The sequence below is a fragment of the Balaenoptera ricei genome, chromosome 14, assembly GCF_028023285.1.
Source record: "Balaenoptera ricei isolate mBalRic1 chromosome 14, mBalRic1.hap2, whole genome shotgun sequence".
NCBI classification, from domain to species: Eukaryota; Metazoa; Chordata; class Mammalia; order Artiodactyla; family Balaenopteridae; genus Balaenoptera; species Balaenoptera ricei.
This window is the reverse complement of record NC_082652.1, coordinates 83,393,437-83,410,195: the sequence shown is the minus strand read 5'-3', so window position 1 is coordinate 83,410,195 and position 16,759 is coordinate 83,393,437. Positions and strand designations below refer to the sequence as shown.

The following is a 16,759-nucleotide window of genomic DNA, read 5'->3' as shown; positions in this document are numbered from 1 at the left end:
CACCTCTAGCTCAAGTCACTACCCACTTGGTCCTACTCTCCCTTCTCCTTCCCCAAGTTATTATATAACATTGCATTTTTTCCAAGTAAAATATTATTAAAAGTGAGATATTTACACTTGAAAGGCTTTAACAGGATAATACACAAGGAAATGGGTCAAGAAAAGAATTTAAAAATAAGATTAAAATATCAATACAATAAATCAAAATTTTCTTAAATCCTCTCACTCACTGAAGTACTGAATTATGATACATATTAGTGTGTCTCTTTATTTTTCCAGATCCTCAATTTCATGAAAGCATTCTCTCTTTCTCCCCAGTAAATTAAGTGATTTAAGCAGAAGTCAGACTACCCTGAGTGGCTGATCTATGACTACGATTGTACTGTGGTTGGTTGTTCATGGGGGGAAGGAGACAAGTATGTCACTAGAGTTGCAATGCTATAACAAAACCCAAATTCAGATTTGTGCACATCAATAGGACTCAGTAGATGGAGCTGAGCTTAAGTCAGGGAGCTGTTTCACAGTGAAGCCTGGGCTATTACAGGGAGGACGCGAAGGCTTATTCCATCTGAGTACATCTCACAGATATTCTAGTGCACAGAAGGTTACATTCTTAGAAATGGTTTATGACCACTGCATTAAGAGTAAGATAGCCTCCATATAGCCTGAATTTGTTATAAAGACAGAGAAGCAATGAGTATGACCTCATTTTTGGAATAAAAATTGGTTTATACCAATTCTTTACTAGGCTATGATATTACTGTCAAACAAAAGAGAAGGAAAGGAGAGTGCTAATTACATATGCACACACATATATACGATTATTATTTACATATAAATAATAAAATGATATTTAATATTATTAAATGTGTGTAATAATTTATTTATATAAGTAATAAGCCTAAATCAGCTTATTACTTTAGGAGGAGAAAAGATTATGAGCTCTTCTTAACTAAAAGTCATTGTCTAATGTATAGATATTTTTCTTGATACTCTGTAAGCAATGTCCAGACTTAGTTCAGAAGTTAGCTCAAAAGCACTTAGCATCATTAAATATCAGTTAAATCTAAAAGTTAAATCTGTTGTTAGCTTTTGTAATCAAAATCCAAACCATGACATTGAAAAATATTACTTACGAACCCAAATCAAGACATGAAATACAATGTAATTTCTGGTATGTTCTATACACTCATTTAAATATTATTAAATATTTACTTAAAAAGACGTGCTTTATCATATGCACACACACAAATACATGTATATACAAAAACATGCATGTAGCTCTCAGACTGTAAAACTATAGTAAAAAGTGTGAACTGGAATGTTGTGATATTTTGAAACGCTTACATATCATCATTCTGTTAGTCCTACAGAGTTGGTTATAAGAATGTGTCTACTCTCTCTACAGGACTATTGAAAGGACATTTTTAAATAGTCCTTATATATAGATACGGTATTATTTTATTTTTTATAAGTGGAATTAATAAACTAACAAACATATACTCTCCATATAGACCAATATAAAAAAGGATTTGTTGAAAAATTAACCCCTAATTTAAATTGTTAATAAAATTAGTTTTCTAACATCTGCATTTATCCTACAACAAGGACATGCATCACTTTCTCTCTGAACACAGTTTGTGTTGATAGAGCTCAGGATAACTGGCTGAATAGGCACATCAGCTCTGCTTGTGGATGACAATGGTGCCTAAAGATACTGCCACACAATAATGGCCTTGGATAACCAGGTGACACATTTTCGAATTACTAAAATGTTGCATTGTTCTGATGTTGTTTCACTTCTGCAGCTATGGCTCAATACATATACAAAACTGGTTTTTGTTAGCTATGACCCCAAAGCATCATAACGCAGAGACATGAGTTGTGAATAAAGGCACATTGTTGCAAAATTACAGAAAAGGAGAGCAATGAGCTCTTACCTCACAGGGCTGTTGGAAGAATCTGGGTCGTGAGCTGCTACGGTCCCAATGATATTCCCAACTTGGGTAGCTTCCGACACCTCCATGGGGTACAGGGGTGAGGAAAATACAGGGGGCTCGTCCACGTCTTCCACAATTATCTTCACGGTTGTCGTGTCGCTGAACGGTCCCAAGCTTAGAAAGCGAGGGTCGGCATCTCTGTTTGCAGCTTCTATCCGTAGCGTGTAACTTGTTTTGGCTTCAAAATCCAGGTCCTATAAAGAAAGTTGTTAGGAAAATTAAATTAAGGCAAAGCAGAGCCTTTCATTCATGCACGTCAATAAGCATAGTATGTACTCCGTAAGGAAAATGCACCATCAGCATTCAAAAGTAATAAATAATAATGCCAGTCAGAATCCTTGCTGCTTTCTGGCTCATAGACAACGTAAGTACATTTGAGCTAACTTAATCCGCTCTGCCGCCGTACGCTGCATGGGCAAATACAGGTCTTCAGAACATTATTTGAATGACAACTGATATGATTTTAAAATCTCTTCCAAGAGGACCTCAAGGTAGTATTCTTCAAGCATGTAATTTAACTGCAGTATCCAGGGGTGCACATTAAAAAGGAAGAAAAATATAACTTTCCATTGAATTTCTCATTTACAAGGTCATTTTCATTGATTTGGGGGACTCCTTTACAATCCTTAACTTTCAAGTGTTCCAAATGCAGCTGTAGCAGAAGAGGTGGCATATCGAGGTTATACAGCCTGAACACATAGCTGGTTCTTCTTGATGAAGCACCCACTGTTTCTCTCTTCAGTATTCCACCGTCAGTATACACTGTCTCTCTCTCTGTCTCTATTTGTATTAGAGGGTTGACAGTTATATTCTAGAATCACCATTCTGCAACTTTTCAACAGGATTAACATGCTAACACTTTTCTCAAAAACAGTGACCCAAGTCAAACCATATGGTAGCTTAAAAAATTGTAAGAGCAATTAAATGTTGTATTAATGAAGCACCATCTGTGAAAAAAAAGAATTCTATGCCCAACAGGTAGAACTTGTCTGTGACAATCACATGCTTCTCTTTCTTCAAGGGGTACAGAGAGTCCCAGCTTGTTGTGACTTTCAATCTCAATCTCACCACTAAAAAACTGTCCCAAAATATTTGTTACATTTAATGATATAAAAACAAAAACTTTAGAAAGAAACCAATAGAAATACTAGCACATATAAAGCATAATTTACTTGTCATTTTTAAGTGTTATTTAATAAAAAAGCATTAGGAAAAATGGGCTAAAATGTACTGCTGAGAACTGTAATCTAAATTCATCCATCGTGTGTATGGGCATATGTATGCTATATATGCAATATATATGACAAAATGTACATACCACTTACATAAAATATAACAACACATATATATAAAATATAAAAATATATACTATATGTGTGTTGTGTGTTTCCACATAAATAGGACATGAAGAGATTCCATGGCTCATCTCTTTTTTTTTTATATGAAAAATATATAAACCAATACTCAAAACAGATTCACAATATCTAGGCCAGAGAGCGCTTTACTCAAATGTTTATCTGCTTGACAGCTGTCTCATCTAGTAGATTGTAAGCTCCAAACTGTTTTGTTCAGTACTAGCATTCCCAGAATTGCCTGTTCTGAATTTGGTACATTGAAAGAACTCAATAAATTCTTAATGAATTAGGAAAAGCTAGAATGTAGCTATCCAGGCCTCAAGAGCCTCAAAACGGAACTACACCTTTGCCCCAGAGAATCCAGATGACTGAAGTGGGAGGTAGAGGAAGAAAGAACCAGGTATATTGTTTTTCTTGACTATAAAAAACTTCATATAATTACTGTGGGAAAACCAAGTTTTAATTCTTATCTGAGGTCTCACATGAAAATTCTGGGGCACGTGGTACACAGCGTCATAAAAAGCACCTTATTAATAAATTCAGTGATATTTTTATGAGGCTACCTTTTTTTGTCTATTATCTAAAAATATTTCTACCCCAATGGTCTTCAACCAAAGGTAAGAATCAGAACCACTCAGGGGAATTTTCTAACACATTCCTGGCTCCTTCCAAGAAGATTCTGATTCAGCAGACCCAGGATGAGTCACAAGCCTATGTATTTTGAAAAGGCTCTTCAAGTAATTGTGCTGCAAATCCTCTTCTAAGAAACTTGACCTCTTCGTTATAATTTTCTGGGGCCTATACATGTAATCCGATATTTAATTTGGGTTCTGCTAAAAATAAAACAAAGCATTCTTATTTACCTAAATGCATTTTCTTAAGACACACATAGCGTGAATATGAACATATTCAGTCTGTAGTCTTTTTTATTTTTATTTTTTGGCCACGCCATGCACCTTGCAGGATCTTAGTTCCCCGACCAGGGATTGAACCCGTGCCCTCGGCAGTGGAAGTGTGGAGTCCTAACCACTGGACCTCCAGGGAATCCCCTCAGTTTGTTCTTATAATATTTATAAAACTGATAAATTAGGAGAGAAATATTACTTTTATATATTATGTGTCTATGTAAGATAGACTATGTAAAAAAAAAAAAAAACACCCTGTTTACCATCTCCTTTTCAATTGACTCAAAACCACAACTTTTAAAAAAAATTTAATTAATTTTTTTTTGGCTGTGTTGAGTCTTCGTTGCTGCACGCAGGCTTTCTCTAGCTGCGGCGAGCGGGGGCTACTTTTTGGTGCAGTGCGCGGGCTTCTCATCGCGGTGGCTTCTCTTGTTGCGGAGCATGGGCTCTAGGCGCGTGGGCTTTGGTAGTTGTGGTTCGCGGGCTCTGGAGCGCAGGCTCAGTAGTTTTGGCGCACGGGCTTAGTTGCTCCGCGGCATGTGGGATCTTCCCAAGCCAGGGATCAGACCTGTGTCCCCTGCCTTGGCAGGCTGATTCTCAACCACTGTGCTGCCAGGGAAGTCCAAAACCACAACTTTTAATGTATTCATTCAGGTTTACCAAAGGGACAGCAAGTCTTTCTGTATTCAAGTAAAAGTTTGACTGACTTATGAAAGAATAATTTACATTTACTGCACAAATGAATGCAATTATTTTATGGCAACTTTTTTTTTAAATGTGTCTAAAAGTCAACAACATGCAGTAAAGACATCTGGATGCTGCCAAGTCATAAAGAAACACAGGATCATGCGTGATGATTGGTTGCCTAAAAGCTATTCTGAAAATCGAGCAATAAAAGAATTCATATGAAAGCCTATGAATCAAGACTCCAGACAGAAGGAAGTGCCACACAAAATGATTTTCAGAGCAAACCAGAATAAGCCAGACTAGTTTTCAAAGAGGGGTGTGGTGTGATGGATAGGACTGTTAAGCAAATTGAAGAAAAGGCTTTTGCAATAAAATGTTAATTCCTGTTTCTCTTTCTTATTGATTTCTACAAAAGCAATACATTCCATAACTATTAGATTTAATGAGCAAGGTTATACCCGGGGAAAGAAAGTTAAAATAATAACTGGGGAAAGACGAAGAAGGAAAGGGAAGGAAATAAAGGCAATGTCTAAACAGATTCTATTCAATACTTGAAACTACATAGCATTGGAGACTAGATGTATTTGGAAATTTGACCAAAACACAGTTCAAGCTGCAGCTCACAAGATAATAAATATGTAGGATTATTAAGAACCTGAAATCAATTATTGTCACTCTGACCCAAACTAGTGATGCCACAGAGAAGTTGCTTTTTCATCTGTCAAGTGACATCTATGTCAGAGATGCTGAAAGAGAAAGCAGCTTGTTGGGCATATTCTTTCCTAAATTATCAAATAGGGTTGTTGAAATTTATTGCCATCAAAGGATGATGAACTTTAGGATTAAAACAGTAAGCATTATAACTAAGACAGTGGTCAGCAACCTTTTCCTGTAAAGACCAGACAGTGAATATTTAGGCTCTGCAGGCACCATGTCCTCGGCCACAGGTAAACGGACTAGCTTGGCTGTGTGCCAGTAACATTTTGTTTACAGACATGGAAGTTTGAATTCTATTTAACTTTCACGTATCCTTTTTTTTTTTAATTTTTTTCAGTCACTTAAAAATGTAAAACCATCCTTAGCTTTTGAGCTGTCCAGAGACAGGCAGGCAGTTATTTGCCAATCCGTGGTCTAAGGAGCCCCAAATAATAAGCTTCTCTTTCCAGATCAGAGGTTCATCCCTCTTCCTCCCACCTTTTTTCACTACAATTAAAATGAACTATTCACTATAAACAGCACACTTTGTCCCTTCCAGTTTGTATCACCTGCTGCTCCCTCCTTCTCATGTAACTTTGTCTGCCATTTTTCTTACTGAAATCTTTTGGAGACCAGCTATCTTCTTCTTTATGAGTGATCTCATAATCCCCTCACCTAAAAATAAAACTTCTTTATATTTATAGAGAGCTAACTCCAAAAAAAAGTTTTAAACACATCTTTAATGTGCCTTTTAAAAGACAGAAGGGGGCTTCCCTGGTGGCGCAGTGGTTGAGAATCTGCCTGCCAATGCAGGGGACGCGGGTTCGAGCCCTGGTCTGGGAAGATCCCACATGCCGCGAAGCAACTGGGCCCGTGAGCCACAACTACTGAGCCTGCGCGTCTGGAGCCTGTGCTCCGCAACAAGAGAGGCCGCGATAGTGAGAGGCCCACGCACCGCGATGAAGAGTTGCCCCCGCTTGCCGCAACTAGAGAAAGCCCTCGCACAGAAATGAAGACCCAACACAGCCAAAAATAAATAAATAAAATAAATAAATTTAAAAAAATAAAAAGTAAAAAAAAATAAAAGACAGAAGAAGGTTGGTATTATTGAAACTAATAGCAAAGAGCTCCAGTGAAAGCCCAAAATTTTATGTGTACTTAGGGGCAGACACATTACACGTGAATTCCAAGCCACATCTGTCCACTACCCATGCCGTTTCTGCTAGAACAAGCAGGCATTGTTCAAACTCTAAGAGCAATTAGGGCCTCATGGTGTATGGCATTATCACATCTAGGTATCTGCCTACCTCACCAAGTAAGTAGGGTTGCTGTAAATTATTTATAAATTTAAAGCATCTGGAACAGTCATGGACACAGAGTAATTACTGTATAAGCATTTGCTGTTACTACTATACTATTATTAGTGCCATGATTTCCGGCTAGATTATGAGCAAATCAAATGGAAAGTAAAGATTATGTCCTTCTCTTCTGTTTCCCCCATGACACCTCGGCCTATATCTTTGGCAAAGTCAGTTTATAATATTCATCTGTTACATTCAAAACAATTAACTATCATAAACAGTGGAGACTCATCAGTTACCCCCTGCCATTTTTAGCTTCCTCAATAGTAAAAACCTAAGTTAAAATATCATCTTGAATTCATTTAATAAAATCATTACACTGCATTTTTCTTTCTCCATATAGCTCACCTTCTGGTCTATAGCCAAACACCCTGTCGTTAAGCTCAATGACCTCCTTTAGATCTTGTACTTTGGGCCAATGCTGTTGTTGATGTTTCAGGGACTGATCCAAGTTACATCGTTCAGGAAATTCTTCCTTCTGTTCCTGTAACTACGGCATGGTACCATCGGGGTGTGTGTGCGTGCGTGTGTGTGTGTGTGTGTGTGTGTGTGTGTGTGTGCGTGCGTGTGTACGTGAGACTATGTATATAGTGTCTTATGTTTAATACTGATTTTGTACAAAAGCACTGAGACCATTCATCATCTTTAAAAGCATTTCTTTCTCTGGAGCTTCCAGCTCTCTTTTGGATCAAAGCATATACTCTGTTGCTTTCAATATCCTCCCTTCTTGATCAAATCAATATAAATAATTTTTCCTACGTAAATGGGCTTAAATGAAACTGTACCAATGGAAAAGAACCCACAATCATAACTTTCCCTTTATGATTAATTTATTCTAAATAAATCTACTACCCAGAACCTTAGAAGCAATCTACAACCTTGGACAAGGTATCTCAGCAAAGAACAATTTTGTACTTTTAAATACAACAAGAATTCTAAAGTTTTTCCCTAAGTACTTTCCAAAAGCAAAAAACGCCATTATTATGCACAACTGCACTACTGCCTTTATTTCCCCCCCGTCCCTGGGTTATGCCCAAGAAGGCCTTAATATCTCTGTCAGCTTGACTAAATGTAGACAGGCTTCTTCCTGACTCTAGGCCCCTGACCTACCTTTTCTTAGAACCAATCTTCAGCAAGAGTCTTGCTCCAAGTTACAAAACTACCTGCTATCATGAAAATACAAGAAAATTTACTTTTCCTTTGGGTAAAGCAAACACAGTGTCACCTACACCCCTGCCCCCATTCCACACACACACACACACACACACACACACACACACACACACAGACACTCCAGCTCTTAAAAAATTCTCCAGGCCTTTGTTCACCTGAGTTCAGTTTAGACTGAATTCTCATCTCTCTCTCCTAACTGCAATATCCTTGAGGTCTATCTTACTTGTTTAACTCTGTCCAGTGACATTTTTGCTTTCACAGCTACAAGTGATTTTATCAGAAGCATGCAGCTTTTACCTGTCTTGAAATTTTTGCGAATCACAAAACCTATATCCAGATTTGGGCAATAAGTTATTTTTTTATGGGGAAGAAGGGAAGAGAAAGATGTGTTCTAAATTGTTTTATATATATATATACACACACACACACATAATTGTTATATATATATGTAATAATTATGTATATAATGGCCCTCAGAGAGGCTCAGGCGTTAAGGGGGAGAAGACCTCTGGAAGTTTCGCCAGCTCTGTGGGTGTCCTCTACAAGGGACTGACCCTTTCATGTCTGTCTCACTGTGCTAGGCTTTGAGATCTATGATAGAAGCCAAATGTATAATCTTACAGAGGTAGGTAGGTAGGTTACCAGTTGTTACAAGTAGTTAACAACTGTCTTAGATAGGACAGAGATTCACTGACTGCTGAATGAAGAAAAAAAAGAAAAAAAAATTCTAAGAATAAATTATTTGAAAAATAGCAAAATGAGTAAAAGCAAATTTAGAATAAGCAGTAAAAAATTACTGGGTGTCTCCATGTCCATTTTACATTTTTATGAGAGTCATTATTTTAACTTTCAAAAAAAACCATACTTTAGCACAGCTGCTTCTCAGGTGCTTGATACAAACAGTCACATTTTGCAAAGATCACTTCCACTACATAGAAAGTATCTGGTGCTCTACAGGTAAACTGGGACTCTGAGAAAGGGTCCAGTTTATGAGTAACTGCAGAAATGTTTAAGCCTAAGACATTAAATTATGTCAAGCTATTAGGAATAAAATAAGGATACAAATATCAGGAATTATTATTTCCATTATCTAGCTCCACGAGTGCCCTCTGACCTCCAAGAGTACTTACGTTAACATTTTAACCTAGATATAAAGACCACTGAATATTTTTTAAAAAAGCAATTCAAGCAGGTATCCTAACACATCTCCATTTTGTAACAATTTTTTAAAAAAATTCTATGACCACCAACTAAATGCACACACATTTCAAATTGCTAATTGCACTTGTCTACAAAGAGGCAGTACCATAAATGGCTAAACGTATTTCCCATGAACAATACACATTTATATAGTCCTTACCCTGTGCAGGTTAGAGTTCTAAGAGTGAATTTAGGTAGGCTGTTTGGATTCTATAAGCAGAAGATAAAAAACAAGCCTTGCAAATGACTATATTCCTGCCTAACATCAAAAACCTGGTTCACAGTATAGCTCAGATTGATTCCCTTACTGTACTGAGGTCCATATTTCCCAGCATGCACTACTGACTGGACCAGGAACTTCCATGAAAAGGGTCTCGATCATTTTCAGGGAAGCTGAATCCAGATTATGACCCAAAGACAGTTTAGTTTATGCTTTCCTGGGGACCTTTATCAAATAGTGGCAACTATTAATTAATCTTGATCCACACAATTACTTTGTGAGTAATGCTGACAGTGGAGAGGAGATTACAGCGGAAGTCAGAGGATCTGAGATTCACCCTTACTTTTGCCACTTCACGTAAATGTAACCTGAAGGTTTTTTAGTTTCTCTGGAGCAGAGCTGGGACCCAAAATCTTTTTTCTTCTTTCACAGTATCCACAATATTTTATAGCTCCTCTCTTTTCATGTATTTCCACCCCCCCATCACTCCTTGAATCTGGGTCACCTGGTCTTGCTTCGATCAATATAATGTGGTGGAAGTGATGTTGTGTCGGTTCTGGAAATCAGCTTCAGGAGACCATGGAGCTTTTGTTCTTGCCATTCAGGGAACAAAGCCAGGCTAGCTGCTGGCTGCTGGAAGGCACACTTCCAGCCCCTCTTGTCATTCCAGCAGACACATAGCCACCTCTACAGAGGCAGATCCACCAAGCTCACGAGCAGCTGACCTCTGACCCATGTGTGAGCCCTCGGAAGACCACCCTGCTGAGGTCCCACCAAACTGCTGACCCATGAAATCACGACCTAAAGAAATAATGTTTTAAAGCACCAGCTTTGGGATGACTTGTTAGGTAGCAGCTGATACCATCACAAAGAGGAAGAGAATAAAAGTGGGTGACTTCACTTTTTGACATGGGATGGCTGCATATCCAGGGAAAATGAACCAAAACAGACTTGAAATGACCAAGTGAACTAGTGGCAGAGAGATCAGATCTAGACGTGGAAATTTCCTTGAACTCCAGGCCTTTGACTCTTATCATTCCCTTATTGGTTATGTCCTGTCTTTACTATATAACATAGATTCCAGGATCCATCAATCCCCTCCCTCTACTGACAATATATGCAATTCTTTTTATTGATCTAAATATGAATTTTTATTTGCTTTGTTGATCAGTTATTTTTAAATTCTCTTAAGATACCTTAATCCTGGAAGAATACAATAAATTGCCTTTTCTGAATCTTTCTCTGCCCTAACTTAAATTTGTCAGTTTCACCAAGTAATGTCTAAAGCATTCTTTCCCTCGTTTTATATGCATGCTCCATGATGTTCTCAGTCGTCTCTTTCATTTTAATTGCCATGCATACGCTATGACTCCCAAACCTAAGTCTGTACTCTAGACCTCTCCTCTAAGCTACAAACCCTCATTCATGACCTTCTAGATATCACAGGTAATGCAAATATATTCCAAACCATTTTAATCACCTCCACACTCCCATTCTAAAGGAACAGCGCATTTTTCATCTAGCTACTCATACTAGAATCATTAGTTTTATCCTTAAGTTCTCTCTCCAACTTTCCTTAGGTAATCACTAAATCCCCTCTTATCTACTTCTTAAATATCTCTTTCTTGGAATCCTACCCATTGAAACTAATCTAAGAAACAACACACCGTGGAAAAAGACAGAAATAAGGAAAACTGTGCATTATCTGTGACTTGTACTAAGCAAAACAAAACAAAATAAAACAAAAAACCATGAAGGGCTCACTGGAATATGTCTTTGACATACACATATTCTGAGAAGATTGCTCTGATAACTGCCAAAATCAAAGAAAATGGAAAATACTCCTAAGGAACAGGGTCTTAGTCTCTTTGATCAAGTCTAGCATGTGTTGACATTCACATTACTATCAACTTTCTTCAAAGAGTTTTGCTATCTTATTTTTTTAAGACCCTAAATTCATCTCTAATCTTGACTATTCAAAAATGAGTAAATTTATACTCGTTTACTATACTCAAAATATGTAGAGAACAGTCTATACACATGCACCCATGTGCATGATGATTAAAACGATGTTAGGATCCACTTATATATACACAGTAACAATGGGTTGAACAAATTGGAAAATATAATCTGAAATTCAGACATTCACTAAATTAGAGTTATTGTATTAATCTAAAACTAAAATCCAAAATGTATGCTTTTTCACAGTCAAAAGAGACATATCTTTGCTCCATTTTGAGAAATGTGCATCCACAGAGGCAGGATTACTTAAATAACATCTTTGAAAGAAAAAAATGCAATGAAAAGAAGAAAAATAAATTGGAAATGTTGTTGGTTTCATTTTCCTCTACCACACATCAACAGCATTTATGAAATACTGAAATACATACTTGACTCTGGGAATTACCGCAAGCAGCAGACAAAGGAGACATCTCAATAACAAGACAGCAAACCCAGAGCTCAGAAATCTGTGCAGCTGAGTGGAAGTTTGACAGGACGTGGCATATTCTAACCCTTCCTCTCCCACAGGGAATGGAGGCCACGTTATCAAGACCTCCCCAACAATGCTCTATTATTTGATGGTTTTGACTTCATTCAACCTTATTTTAGGGTATGGAATATGAGGAGATTATGAAGATAGCACAGCAGAATGGGCCTGAAGAAGCTTAAATATGTTATTTGACAGTATGATATCAGCCACCGTACAAACCATCCCCATGCCAGAAACTGGATGTGTACTTATCCTTCATAGGAAATGCATTTTGAAAAATGCTCATTTTTTACTGTACTGTTAACTCTATGTAGTAATGTATTTTATAGAAGCAAAATTCCATAGGTAATCCCAACTGAGGTCTTACATTGAAAACTGAAGTACATTAAAGGTAAGATTGCCATACCTCAAAGGAAAAATAAAAGACTAAATTTCCTACATTGTAAATTATGATGGGGAAATGTAAACAGAAAGAATTCTAGGTAGAAAGAAAGACACAGTTTTCACTCACATGGGATAATACTTATGTTTATGCTTGGTGAATTTTGAGGCCCTGTGTAAAACTGGTTATAAAGGTTATCATCAAATCATTCAGAAATGGCCACAGAAATAGACTGTACTTTGTTTTAACGGTTTAACACTGTGGTTTTGTTATCATTTTAAAAAATACCTAAAATATATAAGCACGTCTATTCTTAATGTATAGAAAGGATAATTGAATTCTGAAAAAATAATTCTATGGTAACATCTATACAAATCTTTAGCCTTGTGGATTCTGCATATTTGGTCATATGCAGAATTTATATTTCTATATAAGACACTGGAGCAATAATAGCATACCTGAAGATAACTTTTTACAATTCTGTACTTTTTTCTTTTTCTAGCATATGTTTTAGAAAAAGATTGTTTTTCTGTTCTTCTCTCCCTGCTCCTAAGTTCACCCTATGCAAGTACAGCATATGTAGGTGTTTCAAAATATAATAATTTGCTCAAACTGGAATAAATCTCATTATAACCATGACAGTGCATTGTTTATGAAAAAGCAATGGACTAAAGTTTTATTATACTATAGAGTAGGGAGAAAATAAGTTCAGATGATTATCAAGCATGGTTCACAGGTACAAAATTACTTAATTCCAATAGAAATGACTATCTAAATGGACATAGGAACTCTATTAACCAAATGTGAAGTAATACTCTGAGACACACATCATCAGAACAAATATACTTATGTCTTTAACAAAAAAGCTCATCAACATCTTAGCAGTGCCTGGTTGTAAAGGTTTTCCTATAGTCAGGAGAGCCTGGAAAACCTATGAACAAATGGTTCATATTTATGGACTGTCCATAGCATTCTCTAGTTTATCTCAGTGAAAATTTTAAAATATTCTGAGAAAAATGGAAGAAGGCTTCATTTGTCTTCTTTCAGAATTTCTTGGTTTTAGTCAGAATGCTCTTGTGACTCAGATTCAGAAATCCATTCTAGATTTCACAAATGATTCTACTATTATCTGGTCATGAAAAGAATACTGAATTTATGGGACTCATATATGTTTTCTCAGACTCTGCTCACTCGGAGGGGTCTCTGGAAATGTTTTAGCTGGAATGGAATATAGACCCCCATTTACTGAAATCTTGATAAGTAGAACTGAAAATCAAAATCCTGTCCTTGACTGTCGTAAGTACTTGTTAGTTCTTAACAGAGAGAATCAGCAAATCTTCAGAAAGGACTTCCTTCATTCTGAGAAAAACACTCCAAAGAGAGTTTAGGTAAAAAAAAATGTAAACAAATATACTCTTCTGAAATTGAGAATCAAGATACTGTTGGCTTCATGATGGAAAAGCGCTTGGATTTGGGAATAAAGATTGCCTTTGTGAGATCACACTGCTTTAAGATGGAAGGTTTAGGGATACGGACAAGAGGGATGGATATTCCACACACAACTTCTAGTGGGCTGAAGCCGTACAGTTGGATTGAAGACCAGAGCTCATACACACGTTCTCATGAGCTATAATGAAGCTACTGATTTGTAACTTACTTTTGTAGTTCTCATTACTGAAAGCCCTCCTTAATTCTAATAATTTTTCAATAAATTTTTAGAATTTTCTAAATCTATAACCTCATTGATGATTATTTTACCACTTCCTTTCAATTTGTTGTATCACTCTGTCTTAACCTCTTAGTATAAAGTAGCTTCTTTTCAAACTAGTTGGAATAATAAAAAATAAAATAGTGTTGAGTTTTGAACAGCAATTTTTTTAAAAAAAGGATAGATTTAAAAATTAAAAAGCTCAGGAACAATGAAGATCGTTTTGGAGTGAAGCAATGATAACCAACCTTAGGGTAATGCCAAAGACAGCAGGAAAAAACACGAAACAAAAAAACAAAGAGACAAGATCTATTATGGATCAAGAAGGGACAAGAAAAGAAACCAGAGAAGACTTTAAGGCTTTAAACTTAACAGTAAAAAAAAGTGTGCTACTTGACTGTGGCCAGGAAAGTGATAATATTTTAAATAAATGTTTAAATAAATATCATTAAAATTCAGTGCTTTGAAAAGAAATGCTTTGAATTACAATTATCACAGTCCCAACAATAAGGGTTCAAGAGAAATTAGCAAATATAATTTTCTATTCCATAGCATATTTTATTGTAGCTGAAAGTAAAATACCTTTTAATATTTATTATTTGTAATCCACTCTCATTTGCAAAGCACTGTACATAGATGTAACAGTGGCCTTGCAAAGGAGGCATAAAGAGCCCATTCACTTACACTGCCTCATCTCGTGCCAGCATCCCCTCCCACACTGTGCTCCAGTAAAATGGCCCTACTTCTAGTTCTCTGAGCTTAACGTGCTATCTCACATGACAAAGCTCTGCACAGGTGGTTACCTCCATAAGAAAGTCTCCCTTCCCCTGTCTACCTGGGGAAGAGCGTCATCCATCCACTACGCAACTCCTTTCTCAGGTCATGTTCAAATCTTTGAGAGACTAGGTGGGACCGACCAGTTGGCTGGCAAATGGGGCCTGGGTTCTCTCGGAAACTTCTACAGAGACTTAGATATTTGCCCAAATCTTTGGGATCACAGCTAAATTTATGAAAAAACCATGGTATTACATTTTTACTAGATCAGCTCCCAACACTGAAGGGAAACACATGCGTGCACACACACCCTTCCCTGATCAAGAAAAACAAATTGTGGTACAGACAATTTTACTTCCCCTATTTAATTATTTGGTTTAAAGAAGGAAGAATGGGAGTAATATTCCAGTCTTAAAAGATGAACAACAGTAAGTGGGCACAGGAGCGGAGCATAAGTGAGTCCTGCAGGAGGGAACGTTTGAAGACCCAGAAGAAAATTTATGTTGCTTCTAGGAATTAAAAGTGGCTTAGTGTCTACTCTAGATCTTTGAATAAAACTAGGAATAGTGGGATATGTATCTGGTAAATTTAAGTCTAAATAATTCTAGGGGTCCAAAACTAGCTCTTAGATGTCCATGTAAGGAGTTGGAATATGAGCCTTATTTGAGGTATTTAAACAGGAGAAGCCCTGGATTAATGCAAAACTAATACTAAGGTACAGTGCTAGGTGTAGTCACTGCACATAAAATGTGAATTGCATTTTTGAATAAATTCATAAAAAACTGCTCAAAAATTAAAAAATTACAAAGTAACAGTACTTTTTCATCTAAAAACTAGATTAACCTCTAATACCATAAGCAAGTTTTCCAAGTGAAAAAAATTCACTGATCACTAAAGCTTGAACTGCAAAGTAAATATTGGGTTGGCCAAAAAGTTCACTTGGGTTTTTCCATGAGATGTTACAGAAAAACCCAAACAAACTTTTTGGCCAACCCAATATATCATTTCCAGTATTTTTAGTTAACTCTTAGAGAAGCCACTTTTTATGTTTGTTTATTTCAATATCGGTAAGAACTCTGTGTTGGGTTGGTTAGGCATTGGAATATATGAGCGGAAAATGCAAAACTGTAATTTTTAAAAAGGAGTTTGTGGGTGGAGGGAGCTTTGGAAATAAAAATTAGGCTGATGTATACCACGTAATTACCTCGATATCTATTATTTATGCAGAACTGTGTGGAGAGACAGGGTAGGAGGAAAGTGTGAAGCAACATTTGCTAACACTAAAGATTTTCAGCGTGAAGAAAACGCTGAGGTGTTATTTCCACTTATTTCTATGTAGATATTATCCGACTTGGTTCTATGCTTTATAGAGTTCAAAGTGAACAAGATTCTCTTCATTAAATATTAAATATTTTACTGGTTATTTACGCCACAACAGTAAAATTGTAAAATTTTCCACCGTCATTGTCTCTCAAGATTTTCCTGTACACTGAGTGTGCTTAATTATCCAAAGGCAATCACTGACATTATATAAGAAAACAGAGGAGGAGAAACAATAAAAATTAGATAGTATTCATCTATTAGAAGCCACTGGAGAAAGTAAAACTTATTTTTCGTTGTCAATAATTTAAACAGAAAATAACACAGTTTTGATCTCATATTTAGCATATGAAATTATTGAAACATTTAGCTAACTTCCCATATAATGACAGATTGATATATTTTTAATTACCAATTATTGGGCATTTATTAGGTACAAAACATCACTCACTTGGCTGTGCATGGGTAGAAATCTCTAGTATCAAAA

General features: G+C 36.5%; 1 protein-coding gene across 2 annotated transcripts in view; it reads right to left on the bottom strand.

Moving 5' to 3' along the window:
- The window catches only part of CDH7 (cadherin 7), a 129,158-nt gene that overhangs the window by 40,147 nt on the left and 72,252 nt on the right, over positions 1-16,759 (bottom strand). For both annotated transcript variants that reach the window (XM_059894077.1, XM_059894078.1), the window contains one exon: positions 1,941-2,194. In XM_059894077.1, coding sequence (XP_059750060.1) covers positions 1,941-2,194 — 254 coding nt within the window. The remainder of the gene's footprint in view (positions 1-1,940; positions 2,195-16,759) is intronic.